The sequence below is a fragment of the Clinocottus analis genome, unplaced genomic scaffold (genome assembly GCF_023055335.1).
Source record: "Clinocottus analis isolate CAN_PGR_092001 unplaced genomic scaffold, fCliAna1.0.p SCAF_13, whole genome shotgun sequence".
In the NCBI taxonomy this organism is placed as follows: domain Eukaryota; kingdom Metazoa; phylum Chordata; class Actinopteri; order Perciformes; family Cottidae; genus Clinocottus; species Clinocottus analis.
In genome coordinates, this window is record NW_027175854.1 from 17,115,848 (window position 1) to 17,139,733 (window position 23,886).

General features: G+C 42.3%; 1 protein-coding gene across 1 annotated transcript; it reads right to left on the reverse strand.

Moving 5' to 3' along the window:
• Window positions 1-687: 687 nt before the first annotated feature.
• Window positions 688-22,190, reverse strand: jmy (junction mediating and regulatory protein, p53 cofactor). Its single transcript, XM_068574317.1, has 10 exons — window positions 20,768-22,190; window positions 16,029-16,202; window positions 8,445-8,595; window positions 7,712-7,881; window positions 6,706-6,871; window positions 5,923-6,116; window positions 5,766-5,843; window positions 5,349-5,435; window positions 4,742-5,252; window positions 688-4,103 (listed from the first exon to the last, which is right to left on the reverse strand). Exons 1-10 carry the CDS (start codon window positions 21,617-21,619, stop codon window positions 3,775-3,777), a joined length of 2,712 nt encoding a protein of 903 aa, XP_068430418.1. The 5' UTR covers window positions 21,620-22,190; the 3' UTR covers window positions 688-3,774.
• Window positions 22,191-23,886: the final 1,696 nt, after the last annotated feature.

A 23,886-nucleotide genomic window follows, 5' to 3' on the forward strand; every position in this document is an offset into this window, starting at 1 on the left:
TTTTTTTCTTGTACAGAATTGAATTGTTGCCTTTGGCAGCGAACTCGCGGTACTTTATTTTTTTGTGGGATTTACTATTTGCCAAAAATACACACACACACACACACACACACACACACACACACACACACACACACACACACACACACACACACACACACACACACACACACACACACACACACACACACACACACACACACAATTTAAGGGCTTGTTGGTTCGGGTACATTTGGGAGACTTGAAATGATTTTAGCGGTGACTTCATCAATGTTGAAAATTATGAGTATTACAGCTTGAAAGAAAAAAATAAAACATTTGAATAAAGACTTTTAAATGTTGAATATACCACATGCTTAAAAAAAAAACAAATTGTAATTTTGAGTTTATAGTAAAAAAACAAACAAATGCAACTTGTCGTGTCGTTCCTTCTCAAACCGGTTTCATCCGGTTTTCATGTTTTACTACTCACAAAACTACAGTGTAAGAAAATACTAGCTCAAGTAAAAGTACAACGGTTATGGCATGCAAAAGTACAACTGTATGAATATTCATAATGTATCGGTTGAGACATTTCATTATCCAAACCGCTTATATTTGATATAACTCGTCTATTACAGGTTTAAAACCTGCTTAAATGCTTTAAAGTAAAACACACAAAGCTAAGACTACTTGTTGGTGCTTGATTTTATTTTGAAAGGGGAAAAATATATATATATATAATAAGGACATAGAAAGCAGAGAGGAATGTCATGATAGGAACCAAAAAGAGCGACCAAAAAAAAAAACCTTTTATAAAGTACATTTCCATTTGTATGCTTTTAAAAATCATTTTAAAATATGAAGTTTCAATAAATACTTCAATACATTTAGGCATGCGGATATAATTTTACATTTCATTACAGTATGTAATTCATTAAAAAATGACTTTTCTTCTTAATTATTGCACTCAGGTTGTGATGGGTTCGTCCTAACAGCCGGTCACATGCATAAAGGTCGCACAAGGTCAGACTGGTGTCGCACTCGGTGAGCTAAAAATCTGCCGTCAAGTTTTTACCGTTATACACAAAGTAAAAAAAACAACAAATAAACGTTAGGCATCATTAACGATCTCACAGTTTGAGCCACGACGTCGTCGCGCTGCATGCAAACATGTTCAAGACTCACGACGGCTTCTAAACACTTGGCAACAGTTTATTTAAAATGGCGGCTGTGACTCCGTTATGTTTACAGTGAACAGTTGGTAAATACACCTTGTGGCTCTCTTGCCGAGAGTTTGATGAGAAACGGGATTAGCTTAGCTTAGCATAAAGACTGAAAGGGGGGGCAGCTAGCCTGGCTCTGTCAAAAGCTAACTAATGAACACGTTATTTAGCATTTGTTCGATACGTTTTAACCAACCAAATAGTGTTTTATTCTGTTGAACCAGAAAGAAATACTGCTTCAAGATAAATATACTTTGGATTCAGCTTAAATATTCGTATCGTGTGTACAGTTGTGTGTTGCTGCCTCAGTGTGCTCATCGCTGCCCCCTGTGGCCACAAGGTGGAAAACAACGCTACATCCATATCATTTAAACAAAGCTAGGCTAGCAGTTTCCCCTCTTTAAGCTGGCTTTAGCTTCATATCTTCATATTTTCATATTTAACGTCATCTCATCGAACTCTCGGCCAGATAAAAAAAGTCAGACTATTCCTTATAAATGTAACCGTGGTACTCAGTGCATTTCTTGCTTAAATACAGGAGAGTGAGTTTCTGTTAAAAGACAGGTTTGACACAGCTTAACACACGATAAAGAGACTGGTAGAAAAACACACGCACACACACAAACTCAAACAACTCCAGTAAGAAAATAAGATTGGGAAACAAACGTTTGAAGGCAGCGGGAAGAGAGGAGACTCTCTCTCTCTCTCTCTCTCTCTCTCTTCGGTTAATAAAATGACAGTACAAATAAATAAAGTCACACGTGATGTAAATGTTGACCAGCAGAGGGCGACGGCGCCTCAGGCTGCAGGACTGATCCCTGCAGACAGGCTTCAATATGCTGCAGGGACAAGCTCCTGCATCAAGTATCCAAACTAGATATATCCTCCAGAGGATGGAGCGTGTTGTTGAAAGCTATGCGTATAAATAGGGAGGGGGTTCATTAACTATTCCTCACTAATTCATCTGCAGGTAATCGATTAATCGTCGAGTCTATAAAATAGTGAAAAACGCTCAAAGCGACGTTTTCAAATGGCTCGTTTTGTCCGAAGAGAAAAACAGAAAGTGACGGAAAACGGGGAGAAAAAAAAAAGCAGCAAATCGTTTAAGAAGCTCCAATTATGAACATTTAACGAACGTAAAGTTATGTTCATGTCGTATGTTTGAGTAATGATGATCACAATGATGAGAAAAGCTTCTTTACATATTAAAATGTTGCATCCATTTTTTTTAAATCTCAAAAGCTATATTCAAGTAATCGTTTCAATTTCAATTAATGCTGAATATATATATACTGTATATATATTTGTTATGGATATTCATCTGAGAGACTACAGGTGTTTGTGTGCTAATATTTCCAGTGTCGGTATATTTCTGAACCAGCCGAGAGTCTAAAAGTCGGATCCTGTGACGGCGGCAGGTAAACAGTTTGGATCACATCCCAAAATAAACTCTCTCCTCGTCACGGCGGCGTCATCAGCCACACGTGTAACGTTCAAAGTTCACGAATACAGTGAATATTAAATGGCTTCTGTCGCTCCTATTACTAGAATCCTGCTCTTTGCGTTGGAAGAACCTTCCAGGTGAAGCTTCGGGGATGTAAACAGGAAGTACGACGTTGTGAGTCAGCGAAACGCTGATCGTGGGAACCAATTTGGGCAAATTGGCTCCATTAGAAGTACGCAGCATTAGCCGTCAGCACTTCCTGTTGGCGGTGAAACCATGAACGTAAACGACGAGCGTGGGAATTCTCAGGCAGCTTCTGCAGGAATTTATTATATCACAGCTGTTCAGAGTCGGACTCCATGTTGCTTCCTGAACAGCTGATGGAGATTGAAATGAACTTTGATTTCCTTCTTCTAAAATCTAATGTCATTCATTAAGTCACATTGACCTCTCTCTATATATGAAACTTATATTTTTAAATATATCTATAATTTTTAAAATGCTAAAAACAAGCACGATTGATTTGATAAATACACAAATCAGGAGCCAGTACTCGTTCTTCTCACTACGACGATGAAAATGACGTAAAATCTGAACATTTGAGTAGTAGTTTGACTTTTCTTTTATGGAATATTATTCGCTACAGCACAACGTCAAACTATTACTTTCAGGAAGTGGGAATTATCCGACTCCCACACACACGTTTAGGCCTTTTTATGCACTAAAATTTACAGTTTACATGGTACAGCGTGTTCAGTGACGCGTCAGAGTGCTCACTGTAAGAGAGAGACGTCAAAAACTAAACACTCACGTCCTAAAACAAACCCATCACAGCTACAGTACGACATGTAGACGACGCAACGAGAGGTCAGAGGTTGTTTCCTCACGAGAACGCCACAGCAACAACACCACAGTGGTCCATCTTCACAAACACACAGAAGTATGAATTAAAAAAAACATACTTCTGAGCGGGTTTCTGATATATATAAAAAAGAAAAGAATAATAAAAATCAATTTTGTTGTTCCAATTGCACGAAACGATCTCCGGGTGATTTAACTCGTCGTCCGCTTGCGTTCTCTTCGTTTTGGCTCCACGTATCCGTTAAAAAAAAGAAAAAAGGCGAGCTAGTTTTCCCAGTCAGTGCACGGGAGGCCTTCGTCCTCCGACTCGGACTCGGACTCGGGCGACGCCTCCTTGATTCTCCTCAGGGCCTCGTGGATGCTGCGGGTCAGCGCGTCGGCCGAGTGGGTGAAGCTCCGGGCGTGGCGCTGCTGCTGCTGCTGCTCCGGCCGCGTCCGCACCTTCTTCAGCCGGACGCCCTGCCGGATCTGAGCCAGGATGTTCTCGCTGTCGTCGTCCGGGTCGGGCGCCAGCACCCGCAGCTCCGCCTTCCTCAGGTGGAAGCAGCCGCGCTTCAGCGACGCCAGCACCTCGTCCATGGGGGAGCTCGCCGCTGGAAACACAACGAGAGGACTTTTAATGCCGTGTGAGACGTGATGTCATCACGTTTAACGATCGCTGGACTAAGTATTAAAGTATAACAATCAATGAAACCAAATTATATATATTTTATAAATAACCACCGCGAACCTGGAGAGTACAAACTACTGCGTTAATATGAAAGACACACATTTCTCTCTTGAATAAAAAAAGTACAAAAAAGAAATATACATATTTATTTGTACCTTTTATTCAAGAGATATATGTATTTTAAATAGAACATGTACAAAGAAACATACATATATCTTGGATAAAAAGGTACAAATAAAAAAATATTTAAAAATATATTTATATAATAAAAAATATTTTTTTCATCATCAAGGTTTGCGGTGGTTAATTATAATAACTAAATATATGATAAATACAATAAATCTAATAATTAAATTAATATATATATATATCGTTCATATGTGTATTGACAGACAATTTGATGCATGCATGAGGACGTATTTTTCCAGTAATATCCATTCAATGTATTTCCACTATAATATGACCTCCATAGAGCAGTTTATTAGTTGTGCGTTTCACTTTATATTCAGCTTCATCATTTAATCTGTCACATTACATGTGAAGAAGAAGTTCCCTCCTCACCTCTCCTCCACTGCGACGAGTCCAGCGAGGCCGTCTTCTTCAGCTTCTTCCTCGCCGTCTGCAGCTGACTGCTGTCGAAGAAGCGAGGGGAGAAGGGAGCCAGGGGGAGGGAGGAGGAGGAGGACTCGTAGTCGTGACGCCGCAGCGGGCTGGGATCATCCTCCCTGCCCTCGCCCTCCTGCTGGTCCTCCGAGGGAGGAAGAGGAGGAGGCGGAGGAGGAGGCGGCGGGGGAGGTGGTGCTGCGGGAGGAAGAGGACGCAGGGAGAGGGGAGGCAGCGAGAGGAAAGGAGGCGACGAGGAGTCGAGGCCGTCGAGTTCAACCGTCGGTAAAGAGACGCCGTCGCAGCCGCAGGCGTCGGGAGGAGGAGGAGCCGAGAGCTCCGGGAGGTCGGAGCAGTCGGTCTGGACGCCGGCCGAGTGGGTGCCGCGCTGCTGGCCGGCTCTCCTGCGGCCGAGAGGCTGACTCAGACGCAGCCGGCTGGACTTCAGGGTCACCTGTCCAGGATACCGCTGGGGCCGAGAGAGAGAGAGAGAGGGGGGGGTCAGTGGCGGGGCGACGGGGCGCTCTGCAGACGGAGCGTCGCGGCGAGTCGGAGCGGTTCTCACCTGCTTGAGGCTGCGGAGGCGGTCCAGAGTCCGCTGCCGGTCCTGGCTCACTCTGGCGTCGCTCTTGGCTTCGTTGTCTTCCTCTTCCTGTGCGGGAAACACACGTTTGACTTGAGCGAGAAGAACGTTTCAAAAGATTCAGTCGGTAACGCCGTCGCTGCCTCGCGTGTACGACATAAAAAATAAATATCAATAAAAAGACAATCGAACAAATTACATTCAGACAACAAAGACGAGAAAGAAACTCGACTCTCGATACCGTTAAGTTTCTTAAAATAACTTTGTGAAGCACTTAAGTTCATTAAAAACTTTTAAGTTTAAAGTCATCAGCACAAACAAAAATACATGCTATTTTGTTCCCGCACTATTATTCCATTTATTGTAGATGCTAATGAAGCATACGTAGCTGAGTCTTACCTGTTGCAGAGTCTGCAAGGAAACATGGCTACCATGTCGCTGTTGAATCTTTTGGTTGTGATTGACGATACAGATTTCCTGTTGAAGTGAAACGACAGACATGAATGAAGCTCTAAAGCGACCGCTCACACAGGCGTCTTCATCGTCGCCGCTGTACCTTCTTGTTTTTGAGGTAGACTTTCTTGGCCGTGATGCGGCCCCTGCGGGCCTCCAGCTGCCGCGTCCTCTGCTGCAGGACGCCGATCTCTTCATCCCTGAGGGGCGGCGCCGCCGCCGCCGCGGGACCCTCGTCCCCCTTCATGGCGTCGGGGCTCTCGAAGGCGTCGTAGTAAACGACCTCGTCCTGTCGCTCTGGTACAACATCAGAACAGATGCAACAGAACGCAGTTATAAACACCGCTCCCGCTTTACTCCAGCTCTTTAAACTGTTAACGAGCAACATTAAGAAGCAAGATAAAGAAGCTAAATGTGATTCAAGACACCGAATATCTTTAAATGAGATTAAAGGAATACTTTCCCCATAACATGAATAAGTGTTTATGAATTACTCATCTCATGGTCGCTTGAACTCTTAAAGAAAATGTTGTTTTCTCGCAACAGTGAACAGAGAATGAAAAAACAACCAAATCCTGATGAATTTAAGACACATCTCTGCTAAAATCATACTGCACTAATATCTTACGCTTGTGCATGATGTGTATGAGTCTTTTAAATAGTACGGTTTCAGCAAAGATGCATGCGTTTGGGAAGTAGTGAACATGCAACAGGATCAATGAGATGTTTTTAAATGCAGCCTCAACTCATCAAGGATTTAGCCTCTTTAGCTGTTTCTGATTTCTCCGTTTGCTGCGCTTCTCTTCAAGAACTCTGCGAAGTGTTCCTCTCATGTATTTTAAAACGGTTCCCTAATACATAGGCGTAAAAGGAGCCAGATGCTCACCTGTGGTTTGCCTCCGCAGGCTCTGCAGCTGAGCGGTGAGCAGCAGCTCCTCGCAGCGCAGCACCTCGGCCTGGATGTCGTACAGCTGCAGCTGCAGCTCGTAGTACAGCTCCTCCAGCTGGTCCAGGCGCCGCATGGCGTCCTCGCCGCCTTGCAGACTCTGCATCTAGAAGCACCGACGCACAGTCGCATTACAGACCAAACCCCCACGGGAGATCTCGCCGGACTTCCTGTCTGCGCACTCGTTTTAAACATGTCTCTTCCTACATCACTTCTACATGCAACAGGTACTTTTTTAAACATGTATTTACACATGTATTTACACATGTACAGCAAGTGTTTGACCCCTGCAATCATTTCCAATGAGTCACTTCCAGCTTTGTACAGCAGGATGTTATTCTCTCCATCGCAGGATGTCTGAACCATGAGGTCATGTTTTCAACACGTCCATTATCTTCTCTCTCAACTCTGTGTCGCTCACCAAGTACATTTACTGAAGTACAAGTTGGAGGTACTTGTACTAAATCGTTTCGTTCTATAATAATTCATACATCTACTCCATTTTGAACGACAATATTGTATTTTTTAATCATTTATTTGCCAACATGTTAGAATCAAGATTCAGATTAGCGATACATAAATATGAATTATTAATGAAGATGTGTAACTATAGATTAAACTCCCCAGCCGTATATGAAGTAGTTAGAATTAGCTTCTGCAACATTAAAGTGATGAACACAATAATGCATCAATAATTATAATCCAGTAAAACAATATCTATATTATTCTGACATGGCTCCCTCTGTATAATTACAACTTTCGGTACTTTAAGTATTTGATGCCAATTTTTTTAGTCAAGTAAGACTTCTGCAGAGTATTTCTACACTGTGATACTACGACTGAAGATCAGAGTACTCCTCCCATCAACGTGGCTTCTGACCAACTCTCTACAAGTGCAACGAGCTTAGTAAGAACACACGCGTGATGAGCTTCTGGTGGACTTTACCTCCTCCTTCAGGCCGTGTTTCCTCTGCTCCAGGCAGATCTCCTTGGCCCTCATCAGCTGCAGCGTGTCTTTGGAGGCGGCGTACTGCAGCCGCTCCATGCGCTCCACCGCCGCCGCCCACGCCGAGTTGCCAAACTTCTTCTGGTCGGCACGCATCCGCTCGTGCAAAGCTGCAACGCAAACAATGCCGTCGTCAGAAGTCATCATATAGGTGATTGAACATGAATAAAAATGGTGACTATTTCGCTAATTAAATAATTTTAGAGTATTTTTCTTAAATAAATATTTTCTTACTGTCAGTTTCTCCAGTGAGTTTCTTGAAGAGGACAATATTTGACTGTATTTTTTATTCTTTTCTGATGTTTTATAAACTAAATTGACTTATCAGAGAGTAATTAACAGATTAATCAAAGAAAACAACTGTTAGTTGCTTCCCTTAAATGGAAAATAAAGCCGTGTTTAGTGCACATGTGCTTTGACTTGAGGCAAGAGAAGCCTGTTTCACGTCTAAGTCGTTCATTAGGATTAAAATACTTCCGGAGGAAGGCGGGGCTTCTGGAAATCTCTTTGGTATGCGAGAGGTTGGAAATCTGAGACTGTTGCTTTTAAACAATCCTCAGGTGGAGCGTTAACTGCACTTCATCATGGAGTATTACTCACAACACAGACGCTCAGAAAGGTCACAGCGAAGACAAAAGACTCTTTATAAGAGCCTCCTTTCACACGCGCGTACCTTTCTGTGCCCGAGTCGTGGTTTCAAAGAACTTGACGGTCAGGTCTTGTATGGAGAGGACGGCGGCGTGAGCCTTCTTCTGCCACTCCTCGTCCTCTTTCCTCAGGCCCTCCACCCGACGGGGACCCAGGCGCTCCGTCTCCAGGGAGATCTGATGGGGGTCAACAAACAAATATTAGAGTTACCCGCACCACATTAACGCACATATTATAGAGGTATACTGCAACATGACAAACATCTGTTTTCATAGTTTAATTTCTTTGGTAGACAATCAAGCTTAAGGGATGTAAACACAGTAAAACTTTAGCTGTGGATATTTCACAGTGTGTGAACTGATACCGATATGAGTCAGATACGGACTCAAATAACCGGATTGGGTATCCGATGAAACCATTAGTTCTTGCATCTGAATCCTTAAACCACTAAAAGCATCTCTTGTTTGAGATGTACCTGTTATACCGACATCCATCACTGGATTACTTTGATGAGAAGTTTATTCTCAGGCAAGTTCAGCAGTTATAAGAGGAGTCTTTAGTTCATATGACCTCTGAGCAGATTTATGGATGTTAATTTGTGACGGACATTGAAGTGTCAGCCTCGGAAAGTCACACTTCACCTACAAATGGGATGTCATGTCCGTGTGCTTTGACTACGTGTACACCAACTGTAGGAATCTGGACTTTAAAATCGCCTCCATGAGCTGCAGCGGGCCAAATTACAATAACACACAAAGAACACCAGCGTGCAGCCGTCTCTTTCACAACACACACTGTCTTTGCTTCACCTCCTTCCCTGAAAGCCCTCTGGTTCAGTACAGACTACTCATGACAGTAGTCAGCGTCATACCAGCACACGCCAGCAGATGGCGGTAACTTTGACACCCGGCATGCTCGTGCATGTTTAAGCTGAGTGACACTAACCCAGTGTCCGACTGAGCTGGTGGGACGATCAAGACATGAAGACAAGACAAAATCTCTGACAACAAAAAAAAAAACAAGAGAAAACTCTGAATGCACTCTGGCAGGAGTTCATGTCAGATGGCACAACATCACATGTCAACCAGAGTTCACTCTTCACCAGCTCGGGTCAGGCCGTGCGGAAAAAGAGTGAGAAACGAAAAGTAGTGCCACGTGGAGTCCTGAACCCCCCCTTCCTCCTTCCTCCACAAACAAACCATGGAACAAAATGTGCACAAGCGGATTAACTGCTTGTGAGGGCCTCGTGCACTTAAAGTTACACACTAATATGTCAATGTGAAGCAGATGTGTGTAGGTGCTCAAAAATAAGACACCAACAAACCTCAAATGCTTTGATTCATGTCAGCTAGCCTTTTACTGTGTGTGTGTGTGTGTGTGTGTGTGTGTGTGTGTGTGTGTGTGTGTGTGTGTGTGTGTGTGTGTGTGTGCGCACGTGAGGCTCAAGAACAGGGAGTGGTTTTGGGGTGAAACTGGGAGCGAAAGGGGGGAGGGAAATTACATCAGAGACCAGAAAGAAAAGAAAAGTCTGTAAATTAGAAATGAGTGGAATAAAAGAAAAGAAAAAGAGAGAAAGAAAGAAATTATGAACTCAAAAACTTAGCGAGTGAGCTCATTCTTCAGGTATCTTCCAACAAGAAGCACCGACATGTGAACACATCTGAGGAGGAGAGCAGCCTCCAACATTTCACACCAACAAAGCAGCAGAAGACAGAGCTGTTTGTCTGCAGACAGACAGACCTGTGACATGTCACACCGACTGACATTTAAAATCTGTTGTTTGACTTTGCATGTTGACAGTTAGCCCGTTAAAAACGGTTTGTTCTGTATACTTACAATGAAGGTTCAGGAGCTTGAGATGTAATAATTAAGGGTTTCTTTTAACTGTACTTTGTACATTTAGGCCTTTTAAGGACCAGCACACCTTAATCTTAACATATGTTCTGGTCACTTTCACATATAAATCTGAATTGACTTAATATTGTAAAGGATGCAGCACAATGTGATGCATGCACAGAGAGAGAGAGAGAGAGAAAAAGAGAGAGCGAGAGAGCGAATATTTTTCCAATGTAGAAAATCAATTCATTACAGTAGGAAACACTAGTTTGATCTCCTTACATCTCATCTCACAAGAAGAGCACGCCAGTTTAAAAAGAGCCAAAGAGTCAACTTCAATATGAGGCCATCAAAACGCAGGAAAAAAAAAAGATTGCTTGTTGTGCAAGAGAAGAGTGAGCAGGTTCAGCATTAACATGCAGAGCAGAACAGGCAAAGTGACGAGAGTTTAAAATATCACACCAACAACAGACACAATAAAAAAAGACGATGAACATCACGTAAAAGGCATTTTACCTCTCACCTGCTGCCGTCACTCAGTTCCTGCCTCTTGAATATTCATGCTAAGCTAAGCACTGAGGGTCAGAACAACTCTACTTTTTTACCTAAATATTGATTTGGACTCAAATAAACTCACAATTGTTTTTCTATTTCAGTTGCGTGCTGGCTTTGAGGGGTAACCTTTGTTAATGTCTGTAAATACAAGTAAACAAACGACATCATTAGTACCAGCTTAACACCTGTTTATTTTTTTTTCAGAAGTCAGCTTCCAACTTGTTTACAACCCAAACAAGCAGGAAGCGACGGGGGAGATGCGACCGTGAGTGATTTCCTTTGTCACCTCGAGTCGACAGCTCGCGGTGACGAAACACAGACGCGTCAAACTCTCTGAAAATAGAAGCGAGGCCAGTTCCCGCGGTGAAGTGCTGGGATTACGGTGCGGATTGGGTGCCGGTGCCGCTTTATCTCGTCTGGTGGGAACAGTGTGAGATACTAGGCAGTGATTATCAGGCATCTGTGTGTGTTGTGTGTGTGTCTGTGTGTGTGGATACAACACTGCTGACCTCCACTAAAGGTTAGCAAGGTGGCCAGCAGATTGTTTAAATATTCCCTGTCATTAAAAGTCCCAAAACAAACAATAGCGTTTTGTCCGTGTATCCAACGGCTGATATGCATCTCATCCATCTGCACCAAAGCCGTCCATTGTTGTCCAAAAATGATTAAAAACACATCAATGAGCCTCACTGTTGCACTGGATGACATGTTCCTTCATTAACATGAATGCACACTGAGGCTTATTTTGACTCCCACGTTCACCGTCCTGCTGATGGAAACGCCAACAAGAGCTCCAAATGTGGATTAAACCGCCGCTGAAAGTAGTCCCCAACAAATGCACTATTATGTCGCGTTTAAGTGACGTTTGCGAGAGATTTATGCGTTCAGAGGACAGTTGACACATGTTGTCTTTTCATGGGATGTGTTGCCATTAATACAAGCGATGAAGTCATCACAAGGGATTCATATAAACATCTGGAACATCATGAAGTCATAATTAAAAATGAGTTTGCTTTATCTGCTATAACTACATTACACATTCACACTGAATTCAGATTGAAACGCAGCCTGAACTATTTATTGGATCAATTGGAGCGGAAACAATAGATCAATTAGTCGATGGACAAAAACATGTCTCTACAATCTGATGGTCTTCTGTCCTTGTAAAGTGAATATCTATATTTTGACTCTTTGTCGCACAAAACAAGACATTTGAATAGAACATGTTTTGAAGAAATAAGTTGATTAACCGATAATTATTTCTTGTAACCCCAGAATAATGATTTAATCGATTGTGAGTCATGATGTATTTAATTAGAAAAACACTTTTGACTGTAATTCAGGCAATAGAGAGACTTATTTACCTTGTGTGAGATTTATAAATGAGAGGTTAATTGGCCATCTGGTGCCTTGACAATCGTCGCCATGTGACAATGCAGTTGCAACAGTAACTGGAGCTCTTCGTGGGACAAAAGCCTCTCAGACGCTTCACAGAGAAACTACATTTTTAATTCATGGCTGTCCTCTGACCCTCCAGGCAACAGGACACCGACCCGCACAAACATGCACCGCAGCCGCCCGACAGCGGCCCAGTCACCCAAAATACTCGACACCCTTCGCTGAGGATTCATTCAGGTGAAGTCATAATAACGAGAGTTAAAAAAATATATAAATAAATAAATGAAGACAACTTTACTGTCAAGCTGAAGCTGAATTCATTTTTTTAAGCAACAATCAGCTTCTCCTTTGGGAGGATTTTGATGGACACTTCTCTATTTTCTGACATTTTATAGCTCATAAAATTAATTAAGAAAACAGATCGCTCGATACTTACAGAATTGTTAGTTGTAGCACTAATTGACTGTAAAGCTCAACCTGTGTAGCGTATGAAAAACAACAACCTAGAAAAGTCACAGCCAACAAACCCGACTTTAACCCTTCTTAACATCCTGAGCGTCATTTCCTCTACAGTTTGACGCCTCTGGGCTTTTTAAATAATTTTGAATTAAGCTTGAAGTACCGTGTCTGCTTTCAAACTCCCTCACGCATTCCCGTGTCTATTCACACGTGCAAATGAAGGCGGGGGTCGGCCTGTCGGTCCATTATTCAGTGCATACGCTGGTCCCTCTCGCGTCAACACTGCCAGGATGCAAATTGTATGTAAATTACAGTCGCAAACAGCAGAGGCTCTCCGGGATCCCTCGACTCATCAGCTTGGGAGAAACCAAACCGCCTCTGCCGGCATCAAGGACTCATTTGCATGCAGCTTTGTTTTCAGCCGTTCGATCGCCCCGAGGGGAGCAGCTGGTAGAACTGGAAACTTCTTCAGTTCAGACGCTCCACAAAAAGCCGGTCTGAAACGAGCCGGACCTGATGGGGTTGTAAGCATCGAGTCTTCAGGTCGCCGTGATTTGAAGCGTCTGTTCCCAGCAGCTCTTTAAAGTTTGCAAACTCCCAAGATGCCTGACTTTTAGCTTCTAGTATGAGCCACGCTCCTGACATTCAGCACACTACAGTTCCCATAATGCAACTCCACAGTATCTTTTATCAGTGTGGCCCATAAACGTTCGATAAATTAAAAACTCACTTCTCCAATTTGTATTGAGGGCTGCGTAGAAAGAAGATGGATTTTTTGGAAGGTTTTACATTATAAATATAGATTTTTGAACACATCTTTAACAATGTCAGCAATGTTGGAGTTGCTGGGCTAGAGACGGAAAATCAAAGTCGATCAAATTAGCAACTATTTCCAAGAAACTTCTGAGAACATCTCTGGTAAAAAGAAATAAGATTAAAAAAAGGTGCTTCTGTGTGATTTTTAGAAGAGAAACTCAGTGTTGATTTAATCAACTTATCGATTAGTCGCCAAAGAATTTCTTTGGCTTTTTTTTTTTTGACTGTAAATTGATTAATACAATTCTCATAATCTTAAATTAATCAATTCCAAATGGCAGATATTTAACAACCAGTCAAAAAAAAAAAGTAAAAGTAATTATATAAAGCAGCTGGTCACTGTAGTTTTCTAAAAAAAAGTAGGAACAAGGACATTTGTTGGCAGCAGGTCAGTGAATGTGGGACTAACTCAAAAACACACAACAGTGTGTGTGTTCAAGGTCTCCCAGTGCAACAGTACAGCTCATTGATGTGTGTTTAATAACTTGTTGATGACAACGGAGCTCTATGACACAGGGGAATAAGTTGCATCAGTCCTTCAAATGAAAACTCTACTTGTTAGTAGATACAATCATTTATGATTCTCAGACTGATCCTTAAAGAAGAAATGCTGCATAAATTTCCAAATTTAGAGAAGCACCCGCCCGAAAACCCAAATACCATCATACTGCAGCAAACACACACACACAACACACTCATAAAAACACACCCACGGTCACTGTTTGTCGGTGATGACGCGATGCAGGGTGAGCGAGCTGCGCGAGGAATGTAGTTTAGAGATGGGAAAGTTCTCACAACACAGCAGAAGACTGAAGAGACTTCCCAGAGAGATGGAGACAGCGTGTGTCCGGTTAACCAGCATGCAACACTCTTAAAACAAAACATCAAAGTCAGATATCTGCTCTTATAATTTCACACTGTGCGATCCGCTTGTTATCTTTGCCCCTCTCCCACCGATGTTCTCCTCTGTTGTGTGTCCATTCAAGACTCCGCCTTGAATGGACACACCAGAACACAGCGGGGTTACTTCAAGTACAAGGGCCGTGTCTGAAATCAATCCCTGTTCACTTTATAGTGCACTAATCATAGTCATTTAATGTAAATACTCTACTTCTCTTCTATACATGTCCCTCAAATATTTTCACAATGGAATGGAAATTAATATAATCATATATGTTCCTTTCTGTTGACAATTCCATGAAGCAAAAGCATTTTATAGGATGTCATCGCCTGTTCGTGACGAAGATTCACGTCTGAAATCTCTTATTTACTGTTCATTGTAGAGCGCAGACTGAGGGAGAGATACTGAGTGAAAACGACAACAGGAAGTGGTTTAATCCGAACCAAGTCTAGTGAGCACACAGACAAGATGCACGTAATGTCAGATTCAGAGTGATTTATATCAATAAAAACATCCATAAATCAGTTTGAAAATTATAGAGAAAAAAAAGCCTTCTAAATTCAGCTCATGGGAGGTAATTAAAGCACATATTCCTGCTATTGGAGTCAGCATAGCACTGCTCAACGGAGTCATAACCCTGTCCAATCTGAGCACACAGACATGACACATATTTGTGTGTGTGTGTGTGTGTGTGTGTGTGTGTGTGTGTGTGTGTGTGTGTGTGTGTGTGTGTGTGTGTGTGTGTGTGTGACTTTCCGAGGATAACATTTTATGTGCAGTACAAATTAACATCCATAAATCTGCTCAGGAGTCAGACGGAAAAAGGAAGCCCCCCTTAAAGACTGCAGAACTTGCCTGAGTATCATCATGATTTAATGTTATCTTCAGTATCAAAGAAATCCAGTAATGAGTTGGTGATATTTTGTGTCTGAGGGAAGCGCTGTGCTGTAGAGTAAACTAAGCAATAATAGAGCAGATTCTGCTGTTGCATTTCAGTATTTTCAAATGCATTTGTGCATAAATGATTTAAATGTAAGAAACGTATCCCTGCAGGGCTGAATAAGAGCGAGTGTGACTATCGACTCAAAGCAGGCGTGAGTTAGGACTGAACCGACCTCTACGAGACAGAGGAGATCAACCTGCGGATTTACTTCCCCCCCCTCTCAAACCTCTAATGAAGAAAAACAACAAAGATGGAGTGGAGAAGGAGTGTGGAAAACAGAAGAGTGTGCTGAGGCTGCAGAATTACCGAGTGGTTTAGTGGCTGCTGTAATAATACTTATGCTGGTTGTTAAGCCGCTCTGGGTGGAGGGGAAAGCCTCTCTGGCTGATCCCCTGCCCTCCACACAGTCCACAGATACAGACCGGCAACTCCACCACCATCACCATCATCATCATCACAGCAACTAATGTCAGCGCAGTGGGCTTAGGAGGCTCAATGGAGGACATTGCCATGCAATGGTTCAGGGCTCGTTTCCCAGCACTAACCATTGCTTTTAATACCACAAGAATAGCATTGTAGCTGGTGGAGTGTAATGTAGTATAGACGGTCAAAGTGTGCTCCAGGACAGACCAGCTAGCCATCTACAGCTTAAATCTCGCCTGAAAACAGATGGTATTTGTATCAGTGCGTGTGTGCATTACCTTAATCTGCTGTCTGCGTAACATTGCTAGTTCCCTCATGTCCCTGAAAGGCTGCAGCAGGTAGTGGTAGAGCTGAGTCGTCGCCTCCAGCAGCTCTCCGTACGCCTCATCCTCCTCTGGGTACACCTGCAGCAGCTCCACCATGCTGTCCATGGCTTTGTGTTTGTCTAACACCTGGGACAAAAAAACAAACAGCAAACATGTCAAGATGAAAAGACGTGGCAGGGAAAGAGGAGCAGAGATCCAACGCATATTCCACTTCAATGTTGAAAGGACAAGAATTGTGGTGTTTTATCATTTTCTAAATCATCAACAAACCCAGACTAACGATGTGTTAGTCAGTCTCTCAATACGTTCTGACTTCCCTACTCAGACTGCGGCTTTTGGTTTCTCCTGAAGACGTATTTTTAAAAAATAAAGAAAAGAGGCCCAAATGTAGACACTAAATCATTTCCTCAACAGCTGTGCACTACGTGTAAGTACTCCTTTCAAAAGCAAAAGCTCTAGTTTTTAAAATGGGTCCTTTCATGGGCTTTGTTGACAATAAGAAATATTAAAAACCATCAGCAGAGTTTTCCTCTAAAGACATCCAGCTGAGAAGAAATTAAATATATTGTCAAATGCACAACACAAGAGCCTTTTTATTAGGCGTAGCTATCAATAAAACAGTACTGTGATGTTGATAAAATCAACAAAATAACTGGATTTGATGCAGTGAATCCAATTCATGATCGAAACGAGTCTAAACATATTAAAAAAAAATCAAAACCTAATCTCTGACAGTGCGAGGTCAGAGTGTGGGAGAGTCTTCGTACGCATGCGTGTGGTCAGTAACGATAAAATATACAATTTAAGTGTCGCACAATGACAATAAATGGCCCACAACTGTTGCTGATTCGCACCATATGTCCCGCCATCCACAGACTGCTCATTGTTTGCGAGATAGACGCTATAAAAAAAAACCCGCTATTGTACACACAAACACAATTACATCTTCCAGCTCTTAGGAACCAGTGGCTCCAATTCACACGGACACAATACGACTCCTTCACTTTCGGCCTCAGATAATATTGAAATGTGCCACCACCCAATATTCGTCCAGAAGCGGTGGATAAAGTGCCTCTTCTCTCTCTCTCTCTCTGCGAGGAGCAATAGATATGAATGGAGACTCTTATATTTACTCCGGGCTGCTTTTTCCGAAGCCCTCCACGTTGGGGATAGACACTGCACGATTCAGCTCCACAACACTGCTGCTACTGTTTACCTTGGCCCTGCGTTGCTCTGGTAACCGCTGGCCAGACCGCTGCCCCTGCAGTCGCCGCTCGCCAGGAAACCCCCTGGGCTAAATGAGCCGACTCCTGCCCGGGCCAACGAGCTGCACGAAACTACAAAGTTGTATAATTCGTACCAGGTGAAACTCTTACACACACAAAAGTGGTGGAGTAAAGAAATCTCCGACACTTTGATTCTCTTTTACGACTTCCTTGTGTAATGCAATGTTTCCCGCTGTAGTTATTAACATAGTCAAATCATGGCGTCGATGAAAGGAAGGAAGCCTGAGGGCCTGCGATTGCTTGATGAGTCTGCACTTCAAAAAGGCCGCAGAAGGGCGACCTGTCTTAATTAGAGCCGAAACAATTATTATGAAACAAGTAATCTTCAGCTGTTTTTTTAATTTTTCAGTGTTTTTTCCAAGCAAAAATGCACAATGTTGTCTTCGTCCCAGCTTCCTCATGGTGAGGGCTTTCTTTAGGTTTTCTTTGTTGAAATAGTAAACTCAATATCTTTGGGTTTTGGACGGTTTCAAGAAGTCACTCTGGGCTTTAGGATATTGCAAATTTTAATTATTTGATAGATCTCAACCAGGCGGGTCTCGCTCAGTTGTCCCCCCCGGCTCGCTTACAGTCAAGATGGCGGCGAAGATAACAAAACATTGAGATTCATTCATATCTTTTGGTGTTAATCCAGAGTGGATCACATGGAGAACAAATTGGGTGTGGAATTCATCTGCAAATTCTCAGATACATATCAATTTAAAACGCCAGTTTCTCATTCAAAATGTGTCCCGCAACAGACAAAGTACAAAAAGCTACCGGCCAGTTAAGAGGATTGAGGAGCCAGGAGTCAATGATGGTAGAAAGATAAAAAATTACAAAAAATTGCAATGAATCACTGCAAGTCCTTCAGTATACAGTCATAAAAGAGCAAAACAAATATTAGCCCAGAAGTGCGCAAGATAAGCCGTGGACAGATACACGCACATGATCGATTGCATGATCTCACAACAGGTTTAGGCCCGGCGTAGATAATAAATCAGCAGATTATTAGATATTGAAATAATCGTTATCCGCTGCCCCAGTTTTAACACTCGGTTGAGTTTCACTCACGTGACGTTGAGAGTTCGCAGGGTCAAGGTGGTGGAAGTGAAGAGAAGTTACGCATCGTTCTATATAGTTCTGTCATCAAAATAAACATTTCAAAGTACACTATGATGAAACAAAAAAAGTTGACAAAATGTGTTATTAAACTCCACAGTTCAAAGAGTATATAATTAAAAGAAGTGATACGAGTTACAGTATAGACACTTAAGCCCTATCATCAGAACTAACTCTTCCAGTTTGTCTGCACTAAATCTGCTCCGTCTAGCTGGAGTACTTTTCTCTCTGCCTTTTAATTGAAGTCTCACAAGAGGAACACGCCTCGTTTAATTGCTCTGTGAGTGAACTGAATGCCATTTTAGAGACATGAATGCAAAACGGGGATGATAGTTATCTTAAGAAACTCAATAGCAAAGCTCTTTGTAGAGCTGCCAGCACTTGTCAGTCAAATCAACTCTACAGCTCGAAATTATTTGAGCAAAGTGGGTCAAATCTTCACCGTGTTCAATGCTTTCGCATTAACGCTACCAGCTGACGCAGTCTCAAAAAGGTAACATGCACCTCGCACACAATGTTACAGCATGCGGCTCAAAGATAAATAAATCTGTTGGTGGCTTACACACAAAGAAATAGAAGACCGGCGTACTCCAACGATGATTCATGCAATGTAAACAAACCAAGCTTAAATGTTGTGCCACAAAGCCACAGCACAGCAGACTAATCCCACAGCGGCATCAGTGGCACACTCAGCATGACTAAACACAAACTGTGGCCTCAGAACACTCAAAACAGATTGAAATCATAAGCATGTGATCCTGTTTTGTTATGTCCCATCGCAGGCATCTTGAAAGCTATAATTATATTTGATTCTTCCCGTCATGCCTGAATTAAAAAGTACCGGCCGGCTACTCGAGGTGGGCATTAGGTCTCTCTCTTGTCTGACGTTTTGTTTATTTTAATGAGGAGTCTGAGGTATTCACACGGTTGAGGAAATTAAAACGCCACTTTTTTCATTATTATTATTAATTGAGGAACAAATGATTTTGTGCATATTTGGCCCAGTTATTATCACGAACATGGGCTGATCACTTTGTGATTAAAACGCACCAAAGTGATTCTAGAAGAATAATGTTTTCTGTTTCTGCAACTAACACGTATTTCCTGTTATTGATTAATCTGCTCATATTTTAGTCCATAAAAATATCAGAAAATAATGAAAATCGTCCCTCACGTCATCACCATTACCCAGAACTCATGTTGACCTCTTTACAGATCTTTAAAATCAATAAACCATTTCAAATCTATTACAGTCTGTCATTTCTGCCTCCGTTATTATCCTTGCTTTGACAAACTTGACCAGCAACACAAAAATACTCATCACAAAACAGAGAACAAATCAAACTCACCACTTCTAGTACAACACTATGAGATAATACAGATTTACGTGCTACAACGAATTGATAGACGGATGAAAAACTGTCATCCAACTATTTTTGCAATACTAAGCTTTGGATTTTGGGGACACATTTTATACTATTTCCAGACAGCTGTCACTGCGGACCCACTATAATTTAGACACCATATCTATTTTTGTGTCATTTTAATAAATCCAGGTGCAATAAAATGGGTCACCATCTGCTTCTGAGCTCGATCACAATAAAACAAGAGAGCCATTTAAGTGTCATTAAATCATTTCTTCCTGGTTGAGCAAAGCCTTGACTCGGCTTCATTCAGTTGAACAAAACAACAAAGGAGGTGAAAGACTCTCCCTGAGGCTTTGTCTCCTCTAAAAATAGTAACTGTGATGACGATTTTATCAAGACTCCACAGTGGTTTCTGCAGTAATCTGGTTGGATATCTCTAACAGGAAGGTGATATGTGCAGTGGAATGTAATTGAACTACAATCACTGAGGATTTGACAATACATATATAATAATAATAAAAACACATTCTCAGCTGCCTTTAACACTTAAACAATCACAGCTGTGACACATGTCTGTAACTCCCCCTCTAGTTGCTCTCCTATTATTTATTTTTTTACCGTCGGAGACTCCCTTTAAACTGTTCAGCCAACTAGATTGTGACGTCTGGCCAGATCATATTACAAGGTCTGTGACTGTGCAGCAACAGATGGTAGATCACAAGGGGGGACAAAGGAAGAGGAGGAGAATAAGGAGACTATGAAGCACAATTTTGCTGAGAAAAACGATGTTCTTTAAGGGGGCTGATGTTGACCTTAAACAATACTTCCCGTGTAATCTAGTGCTGGCTTTAAAATGTGGTTTTATAAACGTCAAGCAGCAAAAGATTCCCATCACACCTGCATCTCATTCAGACTAAATGAAAACAAGTTATTTCACCTCTTGCATGCTTCTTTTGGCCCTCCCCAGAGCATCTTCGTAGCCGTTCTGCCTCAGCTCGCTCAGGCTCTCGTAGTACTCGTCCGTGTCCTCGCTCCCGGAGAACAGCACCTCAGAGAGGATCTTCCAGCCGCAGGTGTCCAGGGCGTGACCCAGGTACACCTGCAGCTGGTAGCACAGGGCGTCCGTCTCCCGCTGCGACACCCCGGCAGAGACACCCCCGAAGAGTACCGACCACACGCCGGACTGCTCCTCGGGGAAGGAGGGCAAACATGGCTCCAAGTCAGAGTTGACGGCGCACAGCTGGAGGTGGACCGCCCGCAGGTCCTGAAAGGAGAACAGGCCGGCCCAGCTGAAGTCCTCATGCCCGCTGCCGTCGCCGTCCTCTGGGTCTCCATCATCCGGGGAGAGCAGGACATCCACGTGGTCCAGGAGCTCGGTATCTATCACTTTCGGTGTCACAACATCCCATGAGCCCAACGAGGGGCTGACGCACTCAGACGACTTTGAACTGACGGGTTTTAAAGCGTTTGTATCCCGAACAATAGTCTTTGTCGTGGCCTTTCCTTTAGGGACAGAGTGAGGTCTAACTTTACCCGCTTGGCAGACTTCATCTTTCCTACTTTTCGCGTGTTTTTCTGTCGCGGAAGCGCCGGGCGGCGGATGGAGCGGGTCCAGCAGAAAAGTAGTCCGCCTCTGGACGGTTCTGTTGTGGCAGGTTATGGCGAACTTTCCCTCGACGACGTTCCAGGCCACGATGAAGGCGAATTTGTGCCTCTCTTTTTCGTCGAAGACCCTCGGCCGGACGGACACCCACTCGGACTCCAAGTTATCCTCCATCGTGAATGACATCTCATATAAAATAACCCCCCTCCGAAAAAGAAAAAAAACAGATTAACGCGAGCTAGAAAAAAAATGACGTCACGGCTAACGGCTCTACTGCTAGCTAGCTGACGTTATCCATAAAAGTGGGATTTGTTTACAACAACATGAAAAAGTAAAACAACCGACGAGATAAATTAAACGGTGACACAAAGGAGGTCCGGCTTTGTGTTCAACCGTTGCCGGCTGCGCGCGCAGCGAAGCGTTGTTATCGCTCCCAGCGGTCGGATTTTGGGGGATCCGGACGTGAAGAAGTTCAGGCGGCCGATCGCGCGTGGACACGGCGGCGTAAAGTCGGCTCAGTAATGTCGGTTGTTGTCATCGTGTCACCAGTCTGTTTACCTGCCATCACCACCACCACCACCACCACCACCCCACACACACTTGCTCCCCCACCCCTGCGACGCTCGCGCTCAGTTGAGATAAACGCTGAGTGTGTGGCTCTTTGTCCGCGAGCAGACAATGCGGTCGGTCGCGAGGCTCTGGCTCTCTGTGTCACGTGTGAGCTTCTGTTTACAAGCAGTCAAGGTGCGTGCGTGCGTGCGTGTTGTCAAATCCGGGGAGGGATTTAACTGGTGCACCCCCCCCCCCCCCCCTGCGGTGTTGTGTTCAGACTCCGTGGTAAAAAATAGGAAATAACAGCTATAAAAGAAGCGCTCGGAAATACTTCGTTACAAGTACTTAAAAAAGTCAAAGTATTAGCAGAAAATGCTAACTTCTATAAGATGTTATGATTTTTAATTTGCAATACTTCGCCCACTTTTATATTTGAGTTATTAAGTAGTGCAGTAGTTTTTTTTTCATACATGTTATGTTATATATGTTATTAGGATTTATTTTTACTTAACTTTTTCTTTAAACGTCTACTGTATACGTTTAATAAGAATATACAGGACTAAGTCTATATGAATATAAATATACAATAAAACGTCTATAAAGAAGTGTTAAAAGTTAAAACGATCACCTTTGAAGCATGAAGAGGAAGCACCGTTTTCCCATACAACCTAAAAGCAGCATAACAGCCCCTTTAAACGGAGAGTTTATTAAACGGAAAAAAATGCAAAGGCTTGAAATACATCCGCATTAATTAATTCGTATTCTATGAATTCATGTTTGTAATTAAAATAGTTAACTCGCATTCTCTGCTTGTCTCTGTTAGCTGCAGACGTGCACGAGGAGCATAAACATCTGCACATGGGCAAATCCATGACGCAAACCCGTTACCCGCAGAGAACGTGATGACCGCTGGATTCTGTACGGCGAGTCAACTAGGACAAAATAAATATGATCATAAACAAACGAGAGATGTCGGTTTCGAATTTGCAAATCGATTAAATCAACCCGAAAAGTAATTTTACTCTTGACTTCATGGTGAAATCTATGGAAGCCCATTTTCGCCACAAAAAAAACTTAGGACGAAAAACAAATAAAAAATTGGGACAAAAAAAATAATCAATCAACTTTTTTCTTCGTTGACTATTTTTTTTTGTGTCCACAAAAAAATGTCAACCAAAAAAAATGCAATCTTTTGTTTCATTCCAGGAGAGAAATGAGAACTTGACTACCTAAATATAATTGTATAACAGTTACAGCCTAAATATAATTGTAGCTAATATACGTAAACAGAAAGTACATTGTTGTCCTTCCATTGACCATTTTTAAGAACTGAGTAAAATGAAAAGTCCACACATATATTAAATGAATTATTTATTCAGATATTTAAACACAGCATAACCAACTGCATGTGTTTTCATTTTAACTGCAATTTACTTAACTTGCAACAGCAGGAAGATTTAAAGTAACCCATCAATAGGCTGACGGGTGGTTGACAATGCCAAGCCATCTTTTGGTAAATAACAAGAGCACATGAATATAAATGAATATGAAGCCAGCGCAGGCAGGGCATGCGCACTTATTGGCTCATAATTTTGATGATTTTTTTACTCGTAGATTTTTTTCATAATTCCGATTTAAAAAAAAAAAAAAAGTTTACAATTTTTTTTTTTTTTTTTCTTTGGTCCAAATCTTTTTTTCTTTTTTTTGGGGTCCTAATTTTTTATTTATTTTTTGTCCTAATTTTTTATTTATTTTTTGGTCCTAATTTTTTGTGTGGAAATGGGCTTCTATAGAGAACGATCCCTCACTTGTAATATTATTTTATATATCCTTCCAAATTGTGTCGTTGTCGCATTTCTGATCGTTTTGTTGTGCTGTTTGTGAGCTTTTTTGTTGTCTCA

Bases quoted from the DNA above. Each gene is read 5' to 3' on its own strand.
- jmy (XM_068574317.1), bottom strand. From the start codon at position 21,619: ATGTCATTCACGATGGAGGATAACTTGGAGTCCGAGTGGGTGTCCGTC. The intron at 16,203-20,767 runs GTGAAATAACTT...TTTTTGTCCCAG, and splicing joins CCAAAAGAAGCATGCAAGAG to GTGTTAGACAAACACAAAGC. The intron at 5,253-5,348 runs GTGAGAACCGCT...TCTCGGCCCCAG, and splicing joins GCCTCCGCAGCCTCAAGCAG to CGGTATCCTGGACAGGTGAC.